This window comes from Acanthochromis polyacanthus, chromosome 13, assembly GCF_021347895.1.
Source record: "Acanthochromis polyacanthus isolate Apoly-LR-REF ecotype Palm Island chromosome 13, KAUST_Apoly_ChrSc, whole genome shotgun sequence".
Taxonomy (NCBI): domain Eukaryota; kingdom Metazoa; phylum Chordata; class Actinopteri; family Pomacentridae; genus Acanthochromis; species Acanthochromis polyacanthus.
In genome coordinates, this window is record NC_067125.1 from 38,896,520 (window position 1) to 38,921,297 (window position 24,778).

A 24,778-nucleotide genomic window follows, 5' to 3' on the forward strand; every position below is an offset into this window, starting at 1 on the left:
GTCAGGCCAGCTCAGTAATGGGTTAGATTGGGCTATCAGCTAGAGTTAAAATTAAAATACAATGCATGTGCAACTTTTTCTCTTCTATTGGAGCAAGCATTAAACAATTTGTAGTGTAGGGTGGAATTTGAGTTGAGCATAGAGCGCTGCGGGGGGACTATGAGGCTGCTGAGATGCCCTGATCTATAGTTCTGTACTACAACAGCATAAAAAAATGTCTGAAATTCTGTTATTTTTGGTTTTGTATATCACTCCAAGTTTTTCAGTGGCCCCACGTGGGAACCTCTTGAAAAAAAAAAACACTGGAAGCGTCCCTGATTTTAGGAGAAGCCCCTGACGGGCACATGTTCAATTGAGGAAATTTAGGTTAAAAAGATTTTAAGGTGGAACTCCACCGGTCCACCTTAAAAAGTGACACCGCCCCGCGGTGCTCCGCCCTCCGTGAGGTGAACGGAAGAAGATGGAAACAGGGAGGCCAGACAGGCTCTGACAGCGAAAATACGTGTGTCGGTACGGAGCCAAAACTCTAAATACTCGACCCTAGTGTTTGTTTTTCATCTCTGAACTCTTCATGGTGTAGCAGTAGGAGTTTAATCAACATGGGACACATCCGGGAGCATCTGTCGGCGACGCTGAAACTACGGGTGTCACTTTTCCTTTTCCTTCTTGTTGTCTACACCGGTGACGCCAGGCTGCACCGGACACGCAGCGTCGAGCCCTCGACGGAGGAAACTTACAACAAATACTACAATTATGTTGAACTAACTGAACGTTTACATTCGTTAGCCCAGAAGTACCCTCTCATAGCGAACCTGTCCAGCATAGGTCAGTCTGTGGAGGGCAGGGAGCTCTGGGTGATGCGGATCACCGAGGACCCCAACAGAGACACACCGGGGAAACCTAAATTTAAATACGTTGGGAACATGCACGGCGACGAAACCGTGTCCAGACAAGTGTTGGTTTACCTTGTGGAGTACCTCCTGAGTAAATATGGGGAAGAACCGCGTATCACCGAGCTGGTGAACACCACGGATATTTACATTATGCCCAGCATGAACCCCGACGGCTTTGAGAAGTCCAAAGAGGGGGACTGCAATGGCGACAATGGGGGCCGAAATAATGCCAAAAACAAGGACTTGAACAGGAGCTTTCCTGACCAGTTTGACGGGGAGCCCATCGACTCAAAAAACATCCCCGAAGTCATGGCTGTGATCAGATGGATCCAGGAGAAAAAGTGAGTAGAAATCACACATACGATGAACCAAACCTAAACAAATTCCCACGTGACCTGATTGTTTTTACATGCGAATTCCTATCTTCATGCATCTTCATTTTGAGTTACGTTCCCATGAAGTTCATACACTAAGGAGCTAACTACATGACACGTTCAAGGCTGAAAAACACATTTGAACTCTGTTACGAACTGTAACCAGATCAATTTTACATAAACTCCAAGTGTTATAATATAAAGCCAAAGTCTCATTTACATTTTTTTTCCTATAACCAACTTTAAGCATCCATATTGTGGGATACTTTAAATAGCAAATCTGCACCAACATCTGTCATAAAGTTGTATAAACAAGCATTAGTATCCTGAATCTGTTTTCTGATCATTTGTCAGGGAAAAGTCTAAAAAGTACATTTTTTGTCAACCTTTCAAGGGTCATATCACCATATGAGATAACATGTTGAAAACAAGCTGTAATATATGAAAGGTGTCACTTTGACCTACATTTTCCAGCCGCAATCTCTTCCCTGTCATAAATAATTTTATTATATCAGCCAAACTTCTATGTCAAGTGACAAAGATTAGACTGTCAAGCAGTAAGCTCTTTTCAAACAAAATGCCAAATATGCAGAAGTTCCGGATTTTTAAATAGTGAGAAAAATCTGCTTGTTTCTTTGTCTCTGTTGGCATTGTGTTCAGTGTCTTTGTGTTATGCACACTGCTGGTTGGACAAAATAGGCAATTTCAAGTCATCACCTTGAGATTCAGGAAGTTGTGGTGGATAATTCCTCGATTTTCTATTATTTTATAGATTTACATTTTTATTAGGGCCTCTGAAGTTAACAAGTGTACCTCAAAGTTCACAAGAAGAGCTTTCCTGTAAGGCTGCAACTACTGACTGTTTTAATTATCAATTAATCTGTATGTCTTTTTTTAACCAATGGATTAATTGTTTGGTGTATAAGGAAATACTGACAAATGTTGATCAGTGTTTCCCAAAGCTGGCAAGACTGGTTTTAAACCCTGCATGTGCGCAGATATTCCTGCAGTAAAAGTTATCACTACCATCTCCAGGACTGATGTACAAACAGGAAATGCACCTCTAAACACATTAACATGACATTTCAATATTTATTTGCCAGATAACCCACAGTGAAAGTCTTTCCTTTCAATTTTTAAAGGATAACTTACCAATATTTTAGATTTATCTTAGAACAAAACATGCCCACATGCACATGGACTCACCCTAATGTTGAAGTTTAGGCTAGTTAGTAATCATTAATGCTTTTGTGTATGAAAATGTAAATGTGATGTTACATTAAAGATAATACAAGGCATTGGCCCAAGAAAGTGGATATCACCCATGTTTTTACAGTGTTGTTATTCCTCTTCAGTTCATTTGTGTATATATTTTAAGATTGCTGCTAAAATCTGCCGTTCTCCCTTTAGATTTGTGCTGTCAGGGAACCTGCATGGCGGCACTGTGGTTGCCAGTTATCCTTTTGATGACTCAGCCTCCCACCAGCGACAGGGCCACTACAGCCAGTCAGAGGACGACAGTCTGTTCCGCTACTTGGCTCTGGTATATGCCCAGAACCACTCTGTGATGAAGACCGGTCAGCCCTACTGTCCTGATGCCCTCTCAGAGTCTTTTGTAGATGGCATTACCAACGGGGCAGAGTGGTATGATGTGCCTGGTAAGACAATCCAGTTCCAGTGCTTAGTTAATTTGTTTAGGATGTGTTAGAGTTGAATGTCAGTATTTCATACTACAGAGAAGAATCACAAGTTCCTGGTCTGAGTGGTAATAAGAAGTGGAAACTCGGGTCATAACAGATTATATGATGCTCATCACATCTTTAAAATCTGTTAGACAAGTGAGGATGTCTAGACTGAGTTCAGCGCCGTGGATCACATCCAGTTTGTTTCTTATGAACCTAAACCGTCTCATTATTTGTTACTCAATGAGGAAACAGCTGAAATGAGACACCTAGGATTTGTATTGCCATGGAGACTAGTTCAGGGGGATTGGTGTGTTGTTTCCCTGAATGAAAGCCTATTGTTAGTAGATAAGATGTTTGTCCAGTAATTGTTCTCTAAAGCTTTATATTTGTTGAGGACAGCCGGGAAGAAAAGCTCCTCTTAAAGGTGTTTGCTCAGACAGTCTTCCTGCTGTTGCTGTTTGATATTCCTCTCATCTGAGAGCCAAGAATGTTTTCTGTCATTATTGAATCATTTGCACCTTGTGTAGGTTTGTGCAAGTCGTGTCTACAAGCTGCAGCCTGTTTGAGGAGACAGAAAGCAGAAATTATTTCAACATCCTTTTCACGTGGTATTACTCAGCTTAGGCTGTTGTCGACACAGTTTTCTTCCATCTTAGATCCCAAGTACACATATCTGCATTTTCTGGGCAGACATATTTCGCTGATGGTGGATTTCAGAAAGCAACTGGGACCAAAGCTGCTTAGAGTCAGTCTCTCAGTTAATAAGCTCGTAAATAGACAATGTAAAGTGGGTTCAGTGTTCCTTTGACTTCTCTCATTTAGCTGTATTGTGTTACATGTTAAAGCCAGTTTAAAGCTTCTTTCACACAGCTACAAACTCTATTATAGAAACTGCTTTCTCAACATTTGCAATTTGGAATGATCCAGAATTCCTTTTTCGTCATTGCAAGAGTTAATAATGTGGCCTGGGCTTGAGTTTTCCAGATGTCAAAATGCTAAAAAACAGTAGGCACTTCAGCTCAGAGTGCACTGCTCATCATGTTTGTCTGCCTAAGCCTGTAATTATTGAAAGTGTGTGAGCAGTAGACTGGCTCGTTGTGGCCATTTTAAAGGCCATGGGCTGGAACTTCTCATCTCGTACACGGTATTCCTGTCTTCTGAATAAGCGTCTCTTACCAGCTAAACTAAATGCAGCTTGTGTAATACAGGTTCAGGAAGAGCTTTACTCTGCACCCTGCAGGCATAAACTTGATCATCGTACTTTATTTTGCTGGTTTGTCTGACAGGTTGGGAGGGGATGATGTCAGAGTCTGCAGCTTCGGGCTACCACACTGCTTTTCTTGCTGAGATGTACTGTATTGTAGTAAATTTCAGGGAACAATAAGGTGTCTTTCAATTTTTTTATTTCTCATGGAGTAGCATCCATTTGCCTTGGCCAGATAAAGCTGCATTGATTAAACTGCAGCTCTCCAGAACTAGCACATATTTTACTGTTGTGTTGCTTTTTGTTTCACTTTTCTTTCAAGTGTGTCAGTTATTGAGTGTGTAAAGCTCCTGTCCTTATCGCTTGACCCAGCTACACTATGTGGACGTATAGTTTTTGCCCCCAAGTTACAATTGGGTGATGAGATTAAGTTTGAAATCTAGTTGATTCTTCCAGACAATCTTCAAATCAACTCTGTTTTTTTAGGTATGCTTGATTGTAATTATGAGATTGAGGTGTTAAGAATTGCTGGTATGGTAGTGGTTCCATCTCTCTGTGACGTCAATAGATGCGTTTAATGCTATATATGTAGTTAAACGAACACAAACTGTCAGGATACCTTAAAACTAATATTTATTCCTGTTGCAGGTCACTTTATACTTGATTTATGCCATTACATGTCACACTGTTTCCCGCTCAGAGTAACTGAAGCTGTAAATCATTACCACAATCTTAAATAGCAGTGAGAATCTGGTTGTACTAAACCTTTGTCTTCAGAAACCTGAAGCACAGTGACTAGAAAATAACTGTCTTAGCAGAAGATTGCATAGTTTTTCTATGCTTGTTTCTCTACTAAAAAAAACTCCATATTCAGACACAGAAGGTTCACATTGTTCATATGAGCCAGTTATTGAAGCCTCATACAGCAACAGTATCCATATCTCATTATGAAGATAGGCACAAAGAGGCGTAACACAGCTGAATGGACTGTCTGGCATGTCCTGGTGGATGAAATGTCACTGCTCTAACTGGGCTAATGGCAGATGATGGAACCTGTTAGGTCATTGTGTGACATAATGAGTAGTCCAGGCAAACCGCCAGGGGAAAGGAGTCAGGAACAGGAGATTTTTTGTTTGGCAGCCAGAGCTCGAAATAATGATTCAGCATAAGATATTATCGTCATCCGTAATCTTCTGACTCGATCTAGTCTGTGAGGGCCCGTATTTTTGAACTGTATTTTGATCCGTTCAGCCCTCAGCATATATTTATCTGCCATTGTTGAAAATGTATGTTGTTGGTTGTGTATTTTTCCGTCTTTTTCTTCACATTTTGACCTGCATCACGTCCACTGTGTTGTGTATTTTTCATTAGTTCAGAGCCTAAAATGTTTATCTAGGTCATTTGTTCAAAGCTGTAGGCCAAGGTTACTGGAATGCAGTGTGTACTGAAAGATAAACATGGCTGCATTTAGACTTGCAAGAGAAATACATCCAGAATATAATTTCAGCGTATGAAAATACAGCTTTATTCTCACGACGATCTGAAGACCACTGATAGCCATATGTTTGAGCAACGTCACTGGGAACAGCTGACAGTCATGTGACACATACTTGGTAAAACAGTTTCTCCTGGTAGATTATATTTATAAATGTGTGACTAAAAGTAGCACACTTTTGTTTGGGATTGTCAGCCCCTATGCGTTTGTGTGCAGCAAATGCAGCTACAAGGTCCGGCTTTGACATCATCGTCTGGTCAGTGGTTTCCTGCTAGGTTCAGGGTGTGTCACTGGATCCGGTACATGAACAGGATATTTAAAGTCGGAGCTGCTGTAGTCCGTCTGTGTGTTTGTCAAACCCTATCAGCATATGCCAGATGTCTATTTTAAGCGGCTCGCTTGAAGGACAATGGCACTTGATTCAGTTAACTGTTTGAAATGGCTTTGCTCGAAACAGTCCTTGATGTCTTGTGGCCATGGTTTTAGAGTTGTCATACTGCTGCAGCCACACACTTTTCACCATTGAATGTAGATGTGCCTGTTATTAGCAGGTGAGCTATTCTAAACGCTGCACTTGGTTGACATCTCACCCAGCTGTCTTTGCTGTTACCACAAGGTTTAAAGTCTCTTGTGAATCACCCTGACACGTCTCTGTACACCACACGTATCCCAGCTGCTTGAGCAAATAAAATGTAGTAGATCTTTGAAAGTTAAAATCACAGGCATTGTTTTCCTGTTGAGCTGCAGTGGGAAGGGCACAACAAAAAAAGTACTTCTTGACACGTATAACTGGGACTTATGAACCCTCAAATATACTTAAGACAAACTTTGCAATGCATTTCTCATCTCATTTGTGGATTTTTACCCTCTTCATGTGTAATGGCCATTATTCATAGGACAAGTGCAGCAAGTGAATCCTGTAGCCTTTTTAAGTGTTCACCCGTCTAATGTTTAAAGATAGACATAAAAAAGTCTACTCTGTCAGACCGTCTTTTGATGGACAACTGAAAAACATGAGAAACTTGTCAGGTGAGCATGTAGAGTTTATTACATCTTCTGAAGTGACTGTTTCCAGTTTCCACTGAATAACGTGCCAGCCAGCCACTCCCGCCAAGTTCCAGTCAGCTGAGCAGCTGTCGCTTGACCGGGGTTGACTCCAAAGAACTTGTGATTGTGGTGTGTATTTTTGGTCCGTCTACTCTCTAAGTCCAGGCGTGTATCTCAGCACAGCCTGCACCTTTTTTCCAAAGCTTGAAACTTTCCTTAATGCATTTTCTCCAGCTTTCAAAGTCAGGTAGTAGTATGACTCGCTGGAGAATCTTGTCATCAAACAAACTGATCAGATGTTTAGAAAGTGAGCAGTAGCATGAATATGTGGCGGTTTTCTCAGATAGTCACTAGATGCAGTAGTGTAATCACATTTAGATGTTTGTTCAGAGACAATGCAGTACAGCAGAAAGGAACTGAAGGAGATGGGTTCCAGTAAATGCAGATTCAAGGTGCATCCATGGCTCTTCATGGGCCATAATAGCTGTAGGAGGCTCTGGATATTAAGTATGCACTAGCATCTGTCTTCATCGTGCATCACAAAAAGCTGGAGTGTCTTTGTTAAAACCAACATTGGGTGTTGTGTTGCGTTTGGTTTCTTCCTCACTGAGACTGGTGTGAGATTACTTGCTTTGCAGAAGTTATTTGTCAGTGATGAAGAAATAGAAAATGGTGGCAGATATTTGTTGTTTCCTGTGGCTGCCCAGCAGGCAGCCATAGCAACCCTCTAGCCTGGGAGCCTCTGACTGCCTGCTGTTGTTCCACAGGGATGACCAGCTGAACAGCCTGCCCCAGTGTGTGTGTCTCTGTTTGCCTTACTGGAGGGCTAGGTGGCTGACAAACTGCAGATGTCACGGCCTGTTGCCACACTAAACACTCTCTTTAAACTATGGCGTTGAAGAGACAGAGACAGGCTGAAGCCTTTTTAGAAAAAGCTTCTTTCTCTGCTAATAAACTGGCCTGGCACCAGTGAGGTTTAACATTACGGAAGAATGTGCGGTTTTACATGTGTTGTACATATCAGATACATCTGTGGATTTATTATCTATCCTTTTCTTATTTATAATTGCTTATAAGTTGTGCCATTGTTAACATGCTTTGCTTCTTATTTCACTGTTCTGTTATCCAGGAGGGATGCAAGACTACAACTACCTCTATGGAAACTGTCTGGAAATCACCATGGAGCTGAGCTGCTGTAAATATCCTCTTGCTACTGAACTCCATAAGGAATGGGATCTGAACAGGGAATCCTTGATAGCATACATGGAAAAGGTAGAGCTTCCAACAAAAAAGAAGTGATACATCTACAGCCATTATAATGTATTTTCACTTTTAAAATGCCACAATCAATGCCTGCCTGCAAATTATTTATCCTTTGGAATATTGTTCTTTTCCAGGTACACATGGGTGTTCGTGGTTATGTGAAAGAAGCTGTTGATGGTGCTGCCCTCAGCAATGTCAGCATTATGGTAGCAGGCATTAAGCACAACCTGACCACAGGGAAATATGGGGACTACTACCGCCTTCTTCTACCAGGAACATACAACATCACAGCTGTGGCCCCAGGGTGAGTCATACCGATTAATTTCCTTCATACAGCAAATTTTCACAAACAGAGCTTATTCATTGTCGGACAACCCTCACTCCTAACGAACAGGCAGGCTTCAAATTTCATTGCAGTCACCAGTGGCAATCCAGTGAGTGCTGCACTCATTACTTCTTGTTTCCTGTTGATTACTGCCAGATCACAATGAGTGAAGCAAAATTTTTCATCTGGCTCTTCTAGACTAGCACATTTTAAGCTCAGTCTGTATGTTCCAGACAGATTTACACACATGTGCTGCACAATGCTGCACATCTCATGGTTCCTCTTAGAGTTACAGAGTAACTTTTGTCACTGAAGCGATGAGAAATGTGTTACTCGTGAACTCAGTTGTGAAGAGATTACAAGGAAACGACAGAAATATTTTTTTTTTCTTTTTTGTCAAGGCAGTGTGACATTTAAGATTGCACGTACTAATGACTTTATGTATTTCTTCCTGTATCCAGGTATGCATCAATGACAGTCAACAGTGTCCAGGTGATTGAGGGCAAAGCCACAGAACTTAACTTTACTTTGGCACCTGTGGTCAGTGGGGCTGCAAGTAGCATCCCTGTTAACATAACCTCCGTGCTGTCCACAAGCCATCCAAACATTTCCACCACCGACTCCTCTAAATCCAGCCAGACACTGGTGGTTCCCGCCAATGGAAACAAGAACATCACTGCATCACTTCCACCTGTTAACCAGCCCATCCAGCCCCAGGAATTTCGTCATCACAATTATGCAGACATGGAGCTGTTCTTGCGCAAGTACGACAGCGAGTTCCCCTCGATAACTCATCTCTACTCTATTGGCCGCTCGGTGGAAGGCCGTCACCTGTATGTGATGGTCATCTCTGACAATGCTTCTGTCCATGAACATGGTATGTCTCAGTGTAGTACAGTCATTACAGAATAAGTTATTTTGTTTACATGTGATGAGCACCTCGGCTCTAAATGCCCACCTCCAGACTGCGAGCGGTTTTGAGAGTCGACGTATAAAAGTCTCATGTGTGTGCAATTGCATGATTGTGTAATGAATATTAGGCTGTTTCTGTGTCACCGTTGGTGTAGGAAGCAGCTTTGTTAGCCATAGTGGTGGAAAACTCATGCTTTTTCCTTCCTTTTTTTCGATCACTGGCTCAGTCAGTGTCTCTCTTCCTGACACGTGAAGAAAAATTAATTTAACCGTTGTGTGTTCCAGCGATGAAACAGTGTATCTGAGTATTTAAAAAAAACAAAATGAGGATAAAGATGAGGATGCTGATGGGAAAGGAGAGGTTTCAACTCAGATAGTCCTTCAAATTGAGCACAGATGCAGGCAGGGAGTTACTGACTCACCCAGGGAAACAGAAAAACTATTACATTCAATCACAATGGCTAACTCAACACTACAGCTGCAAAATTAAGTGAAACAAATCACAGTCATGATTTTGAATGCCTGCAGTTAAATGAAGGTGATCAACTTTTAAAATGTGCTCGACTCAAAGAAAACTCCTTTCATAGAAAATACCACACGTTGAAAACAGTTCATGCAGATAAAGTCACTTGGATTTATCCTGGATTAGTAAGATAGTTTAGGGAACAACAGTAAATTGTAGTGTCTATAAGCAGATGTCCAGCAAATGAAGAGATTAGCCTGTGCCCAGTTTACAGCAGTGACATCAGACATCCTCCAAGAAATGATTGGTAGCAAAATGATTCGACTTTCTAATATATTTTGTGATCAGTCTTACTATCGAACTTTACACTACTGCAAAACTAGGGTCTACAAAAACAACCATGCAAGGTTGATTAATACCTTAATAACTGTACTAAAAATGGAGTCGGAAGATGCGACCAAAAAATGTGTGGTAATGCCTTAAATGTTCTTATTCTTAAAGTGAGCATTCTTGAGTAGTATTCTAATAGAATCTGTTAGCGCAAGTTTTGATTTTGCATCATTGTCTTTCCAGGTGAGCCAGAGTTTAAGTATGTGGCCAACATGCACGGCAATGAAGTGGTGGGTCGGGAGTTAATGCTCAACCTCATTGAGTATCTGTGCCATAACTATGGTACCGACCCGGAGGTCACCTGGTTGGTCAACAACACTCGCATTCACATCATGCCTTCTATGAACCCAGATGGCTATGAGGTCGCTGATGAAGGTACGGGAAAAAGACGCATGCACATACATTTTTATATAGACAACAACAAAGCAACGCAATCTGCAACACCAGCCAAGTATAATGTGAAATATTTCAGTAAGCAGATCACACGGCTGTCAGATGTTTGGCTTTTGGATACATGAGTAAAGGTGTAGCATTAATTACAGGACTGTAGCAGTAATTTGATCATTTAAGTTGCTGTTTCTTGAGTCTGTGTTGCTAACTGCTCTCAAATTTACAGTTAAACAAGTCTGAATTGATACGTGTAGTGTAAATCCCAAGCGATTACAACGAATAAAGATAATACAGATGTTTTATTATTTGGAAGATGTAGCTTTTCTCCTAATTTCCTTTGCAAAATAGCGTATCCTTACATACTAACTCCTTACATACAGCAGCCCTCAGGTCATCTGCTTTGAGATGGCTTCAGCTGCACTGCCTTGCTTTCACGAGCGTTTAGCGCGAGCATGTAATGATTGCCAGTACGTTGCAGTCGATAACAGCTGGTGATGTATAAGAGGAGGTGAAGCTGAGGCTGTGTAAATCTTCAAGCAACTACATGTGGATGACTCATCACTGGTTATTTCTTCACAGGGCATAACAGTACCTACAAAGGACGCAACAACAGCAACAACTTTGATCTGAACCGCAACTTCCCAGACCAGTTTACCACCATCACAGATCCCAGACAGCCGGAGACGATAGCTGTGATGAACTGGCTGAAGAGCATCCCCTTTGTCCTGTCAGCAAACCTCCATGGAGGCACGGCCTTTACTTTGAATTTTTTGAAAGTGATGTTCTGTTTTTACGTGATTAGTGTCTGTATCAATCAGATGTTAAGATTTACTGTTCAAATCAATTCAGATGTGTTCAGAATACAGATTTAGATGTTTTGTGGGCGTTTGCTCTGTCAGTCTTATCTTTGTTTTGTCAAATTCAGGTTCCTTGGTGGTCAACTACCCCTTTGATGATGACAGAGACGGTTTAGTTCATTACAGCCCTTCACCCGATGATGAGGTCTTTAAGCATCTGGCTAGAGCGTATTCACAGGTAAGCAGACACTGTTGCTGTGGGATCAGTTTCAGACTAAAGAAATGCTTGTGGTTTCACCTTTTCTTTGAGAGCAAACTGTAGTCTTCGTGTGCTGACAGAAACTGCATTCTTTTTTTTGTTAAATCTGTGGAGAGCGAGACCATGTTTGAAAAGTTGATACAACAGTACCCATTGTTTGGTTTTTACTTGTGTGGGATGTGTGTGCAGGAAAACTCTCTGATGTACAAAGGACACCCTTGTGACGACCTGTACCCCGATGAATATTTTGAGGATGGCATCACCAATGGAGCTCAGTGGTATACTGTCCCTGGTAGGCTCTTTTTTTTTAAAATCTTTTCTTGCTCATCTCATTTTATTCCATCCAAAGCAGCCTTTTATACTTGAGATTTTTCAGTTTATATGGACATATGAGAATTAAAGCCTTGCAAACATCTCTTTTGCCAATTCAAACTTCTGTTTTATGACCTCAGAGATGGTTGTCTGCCAAAGTTGTATTCATTAATAATGTTGTAAACTACTGGAATTGCACCCTTTGACTGCATGGTGCCAGCTCTTCAATAATAGATCCAGTATTGTAGTTACAGGGTGGGCATTTAAGTAAATCTGCCATATTTTGAGTCTTTGTACTTGTGTGCAGTTAATCACTAGCCTAGCCGCACTAGACAACCCACGGCAACGAATTTAATTCTCTGCCAGGGTGGGTCTAGTTACCCTCCATAAGGCTCGAGGTTGGATGCTCCTAAAACTTTCCGGACGAATCACCATGAAGTGTAGAGTCAGAAGGCGGGCGTAACTAAGTGACGACAGAGGCGCGACGATTCTGACAGAAACAACCGGCGCACAATAAACAGTTATCTTTCGACTCGGCTTTGGCCACAGCCCTTAAAGATTTGAAGCTAAAATTCAACTTGAAAGATAAACAAAGGACGGCACTGAAGTGTTTCATTGAGAAGAAAGACGTATTTGGACTTATGCCGACGGGATATGGCAAATCCTTAATATACCAGTTGGCTCTGCTGGTTGGGAAGCTAATGGGACTTAGCCACAATCCGCCGGCGCTCTAGGAACTACGTCAGCCTATTCGTTGCGCTGATTGGTTATATACCTACCCAATTGCTGCAGAGTGATTTGATAGACAACCTTTTAGCCCGCCTCCCTCCCTGTCAAGCGTTCCTAGACCCTTGTGTCTTAAGAGCTGGGTCTAGCGCGGCTAGACTAGTTAATCACAACGATGACGTGAATTTGTAATTTGTCATTCTGAGATTGCCCCACTGTGGTACAGCAATGCATGTACCTTATTTGGTGAAACTTAGAATGAAATGTGAAGGGGCGGCATGGATCAGTGGGTAGAGTGGCCGTCTTGTAACTGGAAGGTTTCTGGTTCGATCCTTGGCCCGTTGTGCTCATGTCGAGGTGTCCCTGAGCAAGACACTGAACCCCAAATTGCTCCTGATGGGTTGTGGTTAGCACCTTGCATGGCAGCTCCCGCCATCAGTGTGTGAATGTGTGTGTGAATGGGTAAATGTGACATATCATCATGTAAAGCGCTTTGGATAAAAGCGCTATATAAATACAACCATTTACCATTTGAATAGCAACTCACAACTAAACCATCTGTCACTAGGGTTGTTTGACTTCTTAATGGGTAAGAAGTTTGTCATCAAAGATGCTACACTCGTATAAACTCTGTACATCTGATAGCTTTGAGTTTGAGATGGAATTTAAATTCATACTTTTTTTCCCCCAGGTGGTATGCAAGACTGGAATTACCTAAATACCAACTGTTTTGAGGTGACCATTGAGCTGGGCTGCTATAAGTACCCCTTGGCTGAGGAACTGCCAACATACTGGAAAGAAAACCGGAAAGCCTTGCTTCAGTTTATACACCAGGTAGTGGGCAAAAATCTTATCATTATCCCCTCTTCACTTTGACTCAGTTTTGCACCTGTCCGTGTTTATGTGATTTATTCGTCTCTTTAGGTTCACACTGGAATAAAAGGCACAATCTCTGACGCTGAGGATGGTACAGGAATCCCCAATGCCACCATTAGTGTGCAGGGAATCGACCACAACATCACCACAGCTGATACTGGAGACTACTGGAGACTGCTGGTCCCTGAGACTTACTCTATCACTGCTTCAGCCCATGGGTATTATTTTTATTTTAGAAGGAAGGGCATACTGAGAATGTGCCATAATGTTTCGTATATTTATGTCCCATTATTTCCACTGTTGCTAACTTTAAGTACTTTTCACTGTTGTCCAGTTATACACCTGTGACGAGCTACGCCACAGTCCCAAAAGATCGAGTGGAGGTGGTGGACTTCAGACTGACACGCTTGCACTCAGACAGCAATGGCCAGCCTCTCAGTGGCCCCCAACCCAAACAAAACCCATCTGAGAGGGAGTTCCAGAGCTTAATTAAGGAGCTCTCTCTAGGCCAGGGTTTGGAGCAGCTGGTCAGGAGCACGGCCACAAAGATCGACTTACGATACCGACCTTCCAGAGAGCTGCCTTCTGTCATGACAGGCTTCACAAAAAACTTCCCTGAAATTACAACTTTACACAAGTAGGTAGACTTTATCTTCTATTGGATGTTTTAAGCAGCAAACATAATTTGCTTTTAAGGACATTTAAATGTTTGATATCATTTCTGTAATTGCTGATCCTCCTTATGTATCTAATCAGTGCTGTGAATGTAGTTACAATCAATTCTGAGCTTCTCTTCTACTCTCTGTTCGCAATTTTAGTTCCTCTTCTTGCTGCTATGTTTTGAAAGATTCTTAATATACTCATCGTCATTGTTGTATGTTCTCTTTTGTGTCTAGTTTGGGCCACAGTGTGGAGTTTAGAACCATTTGGGCTCTGGAAATCTCTGACAAACCAAAAGACCCTGAGCCGTCTGAGCCAAAGATCCGCTTTGTAGCAGGGATTCATGGCAATGCCCCTGTGGGCACAGAGCTGCTGCTGGAGTTTGCAGCCTTCCTGTGCATCAACTATGGCAAGAACCCAGTCATCACCAGGGTGAGTGTTGGGGTCTCTCACTTAATATAGTCTTTAAAAGCTATGCCTGGTACTGCATGTTTATCAAATGTTTTCAAAATTTAGCAACTTTTAAAGAACATTTGGTTTGAACAATTGACTGTTAAGTTATTCTGAGGACATTTTTGCCATTATCAGAAAGACAGGAGCATATGGTATGTGTGCTAACCGCTCAGTCATCAGGTCGCTGCTAACTTAAAGGTTTTTAACACTGAAAACATAGACCAAGCTGAGTAAATGTATGCTTCAGCCATGTCTGTGATTGTTCCTTCTCCTTACATCTCCCTTCTGTAGTTGATCAACGAGACCCGCATTTTCATTGTGCCCTCTGTCAATCCTGATGGACGAGAACAGGCTATCGAGAAGCAGTGCATGTCCACTCAGGGCCTGACCAATGCTAATGGCAAGGATCTGGACACAGACTTTTTTGGTCAGTTAAATGGATTTGCATGTGTGAAACTGTACTGAAAAACAGAGATAAAAGACAATTTACCATACACCATATTTAAAAAAATAAATTGGTATGCAATAATAACTGTCTTCTGTTTTCCTTCTTTAATAGGCAATGCATCACAGCGTGTGGTGGAGCCCCAACCTGAGACCAGAGCGATGATGAACTTCATACTAGACAAGGCCTTCACACTATCTGTAGCCCTTGATGGCGGCTCCCTGGTTGCTACCTACCCTTACGACAAGCCTGTCCAGCCTGGTATTACCACTATGCAGGAAACAGCCTTTTATTTCAATGTTTTTCTGCGTTGTTAGATTCTGTAGTTTATAGCACACAGTGAATAGTCACAATAATAAAGCACCTGTCTAATATTATGCAGGCCCTGTTCAAAGTAGTGGGGCATTGATGCTGGGGGTGTCCTGTAGTTTCTGGCTCTTTGTCGTGTTCCTCAAGCCGTTCCTGAGCAGTTTTTGTGGTGCAGCAGAGTGTATTGTAATGTTGTCTGTAAAGTTGGCAACATCGGTCACTTGGTGTTGACGTCAGTGATCATGTGAGGAGGCAACTGCAGTACAACCTCCAGAGGCTGCACCGTCCAGTCTGACAGCCCTGACAGCTGAGGGCTTCTTTGGACTGCAGAGCGACAAGGTGGTGCTGACTGAGCCTCTGTTCCTGATCTGCCCACTGAGCTGCTTCACTGTCACTGCCCCTCAAGATCTCCGTCCTCTCCACTGCTTTCCATGTCCACCATCCAGTTCCACAGTGGCGTCTGTAGGGCTCTCCTCCTCCATTTTCTGCATTCCCTCTAAAGACTTCTTGTCGTTGCGATCCCGGCTTAGCGCTATGCTGTACTGGTCCATGGCTTCTTGGTAATCATTGACAGCGACCAGGAAATCTCCCAACATCCTGTGCAGCACACAGTCGCTCTGATTGGCCAAGGCATTCCTCAGGAGACCGATCCCTTCTTCATATTTCTGTTCTCGGCTGAGCAGGCTGATGGCATTGGGGAGTGCTGTTGCTATGGGAGAGTGTGCTTGATCTGCTACAATCTTGAACTGGTTATTTGTGTCAACAAAACATCCACACAGATGTCAGGACCAAAAGTTTCCCAGCAGAACATTAGAATGTTTAGTGTCAGTGGTTTTAATGTTGTGGCTGATTTGTGTATTTTCACATCCAAATGTTAGAATCGGTTTATGTAAAGGGTTTGAAATGGAGCCACTTTCAAAAATGATCCTTTGGGAACAGTGCCTAAAAACAGTGATTTGTGTCAGTTAGTTGGCTCGTCTGGTCATACATCTCGGGCATGAGTCCAGATCAAATTGTTTTGACAACTCAACAGCATTTTTTTGATATGAATATTCATGATCCACAGAGGATGGATACCTCAGACTTTTTTATGCGACTAATTAATGTTTCTGTGAACACCATCGTCACACCAGATCTTTCAAATTATGATTGAATTTTTGGATTTTGAACAATTTTCTGAACCACCTCCAGCTGAACACTCATTGCTCCTTATTTAATATCATTTTTGAGTTAGAATATATATTTTTTGGTACTCAACATGCCATTCTCCTGTCTAAAACAAGTATAAAAAAAAATGATACTCCGCAGGATTAACTTCTTGAGTTTTTCTACAAGTGCTAGCCTCAGGACAGAAGTGATGTTTCAGCTCTTCTATTGATAGAGCTTAGCTACAGCAAATACTGTCACTTTTGTTTCTTTGATGCATCACGTCACACCACATGTAAATGTTACTGCTGGGAGTGTAGACTTTGTTTTATTTTTATTCCGTAAAATGTTCAAAGAAGCAGCACTAATGGACTTTTCCTCACAGCCTCCAGACTGACTTGACAAGCTTTTCATTTGCGGCTGTAATCATAACAGTCTTACGTAACGGCAAATTGCAAAGAGTAGAGCAAATGATCTGAAAACTCTTTTGCTGCTTAACCTCTCTAGATTTGGCTGTGTGTAATTAATTGTTTGTTTTATTTCTTCCAGTTGTAAATGAGGGCACATTGAAGTACTTGGCAAGCGTGTATGCCAACAACCACCCCAAGATGCACCTTGGGGACACCGGATGTTCAAACAATGGGCAGAGTATGTTATTTAAGTGCTACAAATCCTCCTTGTGACAGCCATAAATATCAGTCAGTATTAAAGTGATAGGGATTCACAGCTAACCTCTCTGTTACTCAGTGGGCAACATCCCAGATGGAGTTATGAGGGCAGCAGAGAGACAGAGTCACATGGGGAGCATGAAGGTACGTCTGCAGCTCTGATAGTAATTGCTACTATTAAGCAGGCATCCATGCTGCCTCTGCGTATTATTTAGGTTTTATAAAAATAAGATCTGAAATGAAAAAGGACTACTTAACTTCTCAGAAGTGATGGGCTGTTTTGACAGCTTGTTTAACAGTTTTAAAAGTCTTGATGCAAGTTTGGCTTTTTGTGTATTATTTGTCGTCTCGTGTCTATTTGTTCTCCCAGGACTTCAGTATGGACTTTGGCCACTGCCCAGAAATTACAGTGTATACCGGCTGCTGTCTGTTCCCTCCTGCTGAGCAGCTGTCCACGCTCTGGACGGAGAACAAGAAAGCTCTGCTCAGCATGTTGGTGGAGGTATGATGCAGGATTCTTTCAGCCCAACACAGAAAGCTTTCATGAACTATGCCACATACACAATTTATGATCAAGACTGTTGTGAGCTTTAAACACCCGTTTTTGAGACATGATAAAACATACATGTGTTGATATAGGATTTTCTACTTAAGATTCGTATAATTTTCCTTCCATTTCCACGCCATGCAGGTTCATAAAGGAGTGCGAGGTGTGGTGAGAGACAAGAGTGGCAAACCTATTGTTGGGGCAATCATTGTACTGAACGAAGGAGTCAGATTGTTGACTTCTGAGGGCGGCTACTTTCACGCGCTCCTGGCTCCTGGCAACCACGATATTGAAGCTGTTGCTGACGGCTACCAAAAGCAACGACAAAAGGTACGCACTTGTATACATACCATGCATTAAGCAAAAACGGAATGTACTATTTCCCAGGAAAATGATGCTGAGATATTTCAAATACCTATGGAAGAACATGTAAAGATCGCCTTTATTTCTTTTTAAAACAGGGAATAATATTAATGAAAGCATGATTCACAATAAAAGAACATTAGAACCTGCAGTTGTCCCTGTCAAAGTCTTCAGTAGTTCAATACTTGGGCTAACATTCAACAAGTACAGTCATGTTGTACTTCCAATATGAGAGGTTGAAAAACTTAGAAAATGTCTTAGTCAAAAAACCTAGATGTGACTATGTACCTCATCTATGTGAAACCCAGTGACAATGACTCTTAAGTTTATATTCAAGGCATGATAACATTGCCATGGAGAGAAAATAATGCATCGGAAATATTGAAAACAAAGAGCTTAGAAAACCTGGTTTCAAGTACTGCTTTTTAGTTACAGGTGCAGTTTATGCATACATACAGTACTCTGTATAATTCCAGTAGTTTATGTTTGCACATAAAGAATTTGATGGACTGAACACTCAATACAACCCCACAAAAATTCAGTTTTGACCGAATTCACTTTCATAGTTCTGCCTGATTTAATGATTAAGAGGCTCATAAAGAGAAACTGCATTTCCCATATTCAGAAATGTGACCTTTTGCATATTTTGCTCCAAAAAATTGAAACATTAACCTGCCTCCTATATTTAGCAGGAAGGGGAACACAAATTGACAACATAAAGACACAAACAGGAAATAGCACAATTACATTTAAGACAGTTTTTGAAAGAATGTTACGGCGGTTCGCCTTTAATGTCGATGTCTATGTAAGGTGTAGGGCGAAGCACACAAAACCTCTCCGTCACCTCCACCTTTCCGTTTGGATGCTCTGAAATTTGAAGCTTGGGGTAGGCGAGTTCTTCAAACAGATGTTCCTTGATGGTATGTCCAAGCTCCAGACTGTAGGCTGTGTGCTCGCCACCAGGACTTGAGAGCAGCGGATCCACCACTGAATGATAGGTCTGCTGGTAGTCTGGTACTGTGAAACCATGGATCATCAGATCACCACTGAAGGCTTTCTCCTCAGTATAGACAACTCTGGCTTTGTTTGGCAGCGTGAGATCCGGAATTACGGCAGCGTTCCTGATATATCTGTCATCCAGGGGTTTCTGGGGGTCTCCTTCTCTCTGCTCACACACAAGGTCTGACTCATAACGCCGAGCCAGCATGCATTGTCTCTCCTTAATAGTCTCCCCATATTTCTTAGGGCACCGAATACTCTGCCTTAGGTCATACGGACGCATCTTGTGCCGCTGGAAATAAAAAGTGACATTAGTTTGAGCAGATTCTTGTGCCTCCGTAGTTAGTTCTGAGTGTTGCTATCAGAAAACATCACAAAAATACAATACAAGAACTTTATATATCCCCGAAGGGTAATTAAAGAAAATACAAACATTATTTATACTGAAAAAAAGAAATCATGAAGTAGACTTACTCTTTGGCAGAAACTCTTTGGGTGTGTTTTCTGACTGCATTACTAAATCAGGCCTGGAACCACATCATTTTAGTCAAATGTTCCCCTTTTTTTTTCTACCATTCTTAAATAATTACACTGCATAAGGAGACGGTGTGAATTCTCTGATTCAGATGATTCACTTCTCAGCCGAGTAATTTGGGATTTTGTAAAGTAACACTATTTTAGACATTTAAGACAACCTGCTCCAGATTATACTAAGCAGTCACACCTGGAAATAAGTTTGCTAATTAGGTAATTAACAGCCCCATTTCTGTGAGGAGCTTCAGAAGACACAAGTGTCTTTTACCTTCATTTGTAAAACCAGTCAGGTTGGATAAGATGTGGTAGAGCTTCATGTTTTGTTTTTTCTTTTTTTGCCATTCATAGCTGATTGCCATCTTGGTTGATTAAAAAGGGAGTAAGGTTGGTTAACAATAAACCGTTACAAGGAGACACTAGAAACATTTGAATTTCACTACAGTTGTTTGTAAAATTCTGGGAAAAAGTGTTTTTAAGAATCTTGATTAACATGATTGAAGCTTTTAGTTTCTATGCAGAAGCACTCCCAAAATAAATTGAGGAGTGTGATTCTTATGTTTGATGTGGAATTCTGTCTTTGATGTTGAAGTGTTTTTGTTCTTTTCCAGGTTGTGGTATCTTCCTATGAAGCTGCAAACTCCATTATCATTGAGTTTGACACTGACAACAGCATCTTTGGCCTGCCCAGAGAGTTTGTTGTGGCCAGTGCAGGTAAGCATGAAAAAGCCTTTTGTTACCTGCTGTCACTATAAATCCATTATGTTGCTTGTTTTTGCACAAATAAGGCGACTATTATATTTTAGATTTCTACGACTGTAGTCAACGGTGACCCTCACTTCTCTCTATACTGCAGCTCATCCAACATTTTAACATTTACATTATTAGTCCTTATTATCTTTAGAGCAATACATCTTGAGTCTAGCATATCAGAGTTATTCAAAAGAAAAACTATTTGTTCATTGTAAAGTGTGTAATGGCATTAAAAAAAAAGAATACAAGTCATGATCTTAGATTTTGTAGAAACTGTATCCGTGCATGCAAGCAGACATGCTGAGTTGCGTCTTTCTCTTCCTCCCTGCAGCAGCCTCCATGACAGCGCTGGTGGTGACGGCGTGCATCATCTGGTGCGTATGTGCAGTCAAGTCTAATCATCAGAAAGATGGCTTCCACCGTTTGCGGCAGCACCGAGATGATTACGACGACGAGATCCGGCTCACCTCGATGGGCTCCAAAAAGTCGCTGCTTGCCCACGAGTTTCAGGACGAAAGTGAAAGTGAAGAGGAGACGCTGTACGCCAACAAAATCTGAGAAATGGGGCACCACTTTGGCTGTTGGCTCAGTATTTTAATTTTGAACTCCCACAAAATCAAACCCCTGGCCAACAAGGAGCAGATGGAACTCTGAGCAGCTTCTCTGTCCTCCTTCATAACCGATGCAAGAGTGATGAGGACACTTTTTCTGTTATAAAAATAAATTCTGAGGACTCAGTCACTCAGTTATTCATGCTACTAAATTAATAGTCTGGTCATGTCTGGACTGAAGACCTGGCTTTTTTTTTTTTTAGCCACATCTCCGCTTGACTGGTTCAACAGACGGAGAAGGTAATAAAGAGAAAGTGAAGGAAGCCCACTGTTGCCCTTATCCATCCGTTTTTGCAGCTTTTTTTGTTTCCGAGCCATTTAATAATATTCTTTAACCACTATCTGTCCTGCCAGGCTGAGAAATCAGGCCAATAAGTCCAAATAACCTTCTTTTTGGAATGAACTCTAAATGGAAGTGCTTTATCTCTCATAGTCTCTCCACTGATATGTCACCACCCTGCATTTCTTTCATTAAGCTTTGAGCAAGGAAATAAATCATTTCCATTTCTTTATTTAAGAAAACATAGTTGCAATGAAGTGTCCACGCCTTTGGGAGACTGAATGTGCCTTGGCTTCTCAAAAGTTTACAGTCTCAGATAGGCTGTAATTTGTGACAGAAAGTAGCATAGTGAACAGCTAATGGCTAGTCCATGGAATTTGATCCATCCTATTCTCGGGTGGAACGAAAAGAGAAATTGTGATCAAAGGACTGCAGTGTTCTGATGTTGTTTCACAGATGACTCACTTGTGTTTGTATTTTTGCAGTGAATCAGGTTTGTGGATAAAATCATTATGGGAACAAGCTTCTTGAAAGCATCAGGGAGAATCTGTTACCAAGCTTGAATGACCCATACCCAGTTAGTGGAGAGCGCTCTGATGTATTTATGGAGGTCACTTGCACTACATGGAACGCAAGAATTGTCCCATATCATTGGCACAGAAAAAAAAAAAACTATGAACCTCTCAATATGTAATCCTTAAAAGAATGTATTTTTATTTAATTTTAGTTTTAGCAATAACAGATGATTTCTCTCTGTACATTAAAAAATCCTGCAGACTTTCATGGGTGTCACGTAGAATCTGTGCCCTGTGGTTTTCACCGTATGTCATCTAGCAATAGACGACCTTTTTTCCAGGTTTTTTCTTTTGTGAAAGTTATTTTAATTACAAAAATCATATCTGTCCATTAATGATCAGTGTTAGAGACACGTACTACACAATGTTAAGGTCCAGTATAAGGGATTTAATTAAACTGTCATGTAAAGTGGGTTCTAACCCATTTCACTGTGATAAGGTTAATTTGGGCACTTCATGTGTGAAAAAATGGTGCAGTCATTTTCAATTCATCATTATTCTGATGTGTATTTTTAAAAGGCTCAGTCTTATTTGAGTGGAAAGCAGGTTTGTATGCAGAAATTATGCGATGACCAAAAGCAAGACCACCGTGTTGGAAAAATCTGTGCTCAAATATCCAAAATGATGTAAAATTTCACCTGAAGCATCTGAAGGCAAATCGGACAAACTTAACAAAAACCAAAAGTATGATGAATAAACAAGATTTTCCTTACATTAGATCCCTTACATCCCTGTGTAACTGTCCACGACTGATTTGAAATTATTGCTCTGGATCATATTGTGGAAGTGTTCTGCATGGTTTTTAATTTTTGACATGTCTGAAGCAATACACTCCTGTTCTCTGAAGAGTTTGCCCTGATTTGCAGTTACTTTAAGAAGAGATTTTTCCTGACAAATTGACATCTATGTACGGAGACAGTTTTGTACATTATTTTTCTTATACTACGTGAGCACGTGTGTATGAATTTTTGAAAGTTGAGCGCGTGTCGCAGTCGCGCGGTGTTGATGTGAAGATTTTATATAAACTGGAATCGACTGTAAATAATGTTTGCCAATATGTAAATGGGGAAAAGAAATGCAATTCATGTTGAATCTGCCCACAACAGAACATTTATAAGAACCTCTGTGTAATCCGGACATGCTAACATGCACAAAAACCCACAAAACAAAATAAAAGAAACAATCTCACAACTTGTGCTTTTGTATTTCTATTAGTCCTGTTGATATTGTTGGTGGCATTTAAAAACAAACGGAAAGACAAAACAAATAGAATTCCTTCACGTTGAACAATGGTGTAATTCGATTATGCTGATCATATGAAGAAAATGAATTTCCAACCTTACCCTAGTTAGCCTTAACGCTAATACATACAGCCATGGCCATAAGTTTGGACACAAGTACCATGACGCTTGTGAATCTTAGAAAATACCACAAAATTGTCACTTACAATACAGTACACAACTCCTGGGAACTATATTAAGTTTCATATTTTAAAAAAAACATCAAAAGAGTTTGGTGTCATTTTGTTATTCTTACCAAATTTGGTTGTGAAAGTACTGCATTTCTTTTGTTATTTTCTTCTAATATTATGTTTTGGGAACAAAGTTGTTCCAATTGTTGGAATTTATTGATAATATTATATCCCTTGTTGATTTGTTGACTAATTAAACTGGTGCTGTCAAAAAATATTAGTTATGTTCTGTAATAGACATCAAAAGAGACATAGTAAGTCATGCTGTGTCCAAACTTATGGCCATGGCTGTATGTTTGTTCAGTGAATTTGAATATATTTATGAGATGTATTAAAAATGAAAGCCAGGCTGATGTTGAGGTTCTAGTTGTCATCATGATCAAAATAAGCAGCCATTGGCATGTCTGAAAACTTCCAAATTCCAGTGTACTATTGACAGTCTCAATTCATATGTAAGAAATCAAAGGAACCAATCCTGTCAACTTACTGCTTTCTCTATCATTAATGTTCATCGGAGCTGGATTCAGACATGTCTGACTGAATAACTGATTTCATTTAGTGCAGAGTTTTACAGTGTTTAAGCAGAAAACTATATATAAAACATAGATATAGCTACTCACTGGTTGTTGACCATCATCATCATGGCCTTTGGAAACCAGTTGCATCAAGCTGACGACACCTGAAGACACATACAGTATAGTGATACAGTAAAGACCTGTCATCACAAGGCAGCTCTGCTCTAAAACACACCTCATCTAGTTTCCTCTAAATGGGACCATAAATTATAAACTGAAAATAATTCTGTATTCCAAAAATCTTGAAACTAGTGATTAAGATCATAGAATCATTAGGAAAATGTTTACCAAGGTAACAGATCAAAGGAGATGTAGAGTCAATTTTTCATGAACTTCTTTGCAATCACACCTTTTTACGACCAGGAAAGTCGCCCCCTGCTGCACACTACACAGAATGACGATGTCAGGCATTTCCACACTGGATTCGTTTTTCAGCTACATTGATCTTTGACAGTTTATGGTTGAAGTGAGCCGGTTGCTCAAGTTGCAGGAAGTGGATAGATCTGCACAATGTAGAGTTACAAGTTATTTTAGTGTAACTTTGATAGATGGAGGTGAGTTTTTACAAGTTTAATGAAATACTAGAGAGGGACTATAGCCCTATAAGGTGCAGTCAATTCCAGCCATTTTCAGTACAAAAAAATCGCTAATATTTTATTTGTAAATAAAAATATGAGGAGAAATACAGGGAATATTGGATGCGCATCGCGAGACGCATTTCCTCGAAAACGACCGATTCGTGGATTCTATACCGACTTCAAGACATGTTTTGGACAAAATATTTTACTGGCTTGTTTCGTCTGGATGTCCAAGGTTGGATTATGGCCGTTTTTTGTGGAATATTTTCATCTGTGTGTAATAATGAACCTGCAAATGTGAGTAGCGCTGTGTGCGTTAAAGCCGTGTATAGAGAACAGATGGATGGACATTCGTTGTTTGTCGGACAAATGTGTTTATATTACCCGCTGTGGTAGTCACGTC

General features: G+C 40.9%; 1 protein-coding gene across 1 annotated transcript; it reads left to right on the plus strand.

Moving 5' to 3' along the window:
- The first annotated feature begins 431 nt into the window (after window positions 1-431).
- Window positions 432-22,942, plus strand: cpda (carboxypeptidase D, a). Its single transcript, XM_022210754.2, has 21 exons — window positions 432-1,234; window positions 2,678-2,925; window positions 7,828-7,970; window positions 8,096-8,265; window positions 8,748-9,163; window positions 10,235-10,426; window positions 11,021-11,188; window positions 11,367-11,476; window positions 11,687-11,789; window positions 13,227-13,369; window positions 13,460-13,629; window positions 13,746-14,048; window positions 14,308-14,503; window positions 14,816-14,951; window positions 15,084-15,230; window positions 16,974-17,072; window positions 17,172-17,236; window positions 17,463-17,594; window positions 17,784-17,969; window positions 20,144-20,246; window positions 20,617-22,942. Exons 1-21 carry the CDS (start codon window positions 600-602, stop codon window positions 20,841-20,843), a joined length of 4,092 nt encoding a protein of 1,363 aa, XP_022066446.2. The 5' UTR covers window positions 432-599; the 3' UTR covers window positions 20,844-22,942.
- The last annotated feature ends 1,836 nt before the right edge of the window (window positions 22,943-24,778 follow it).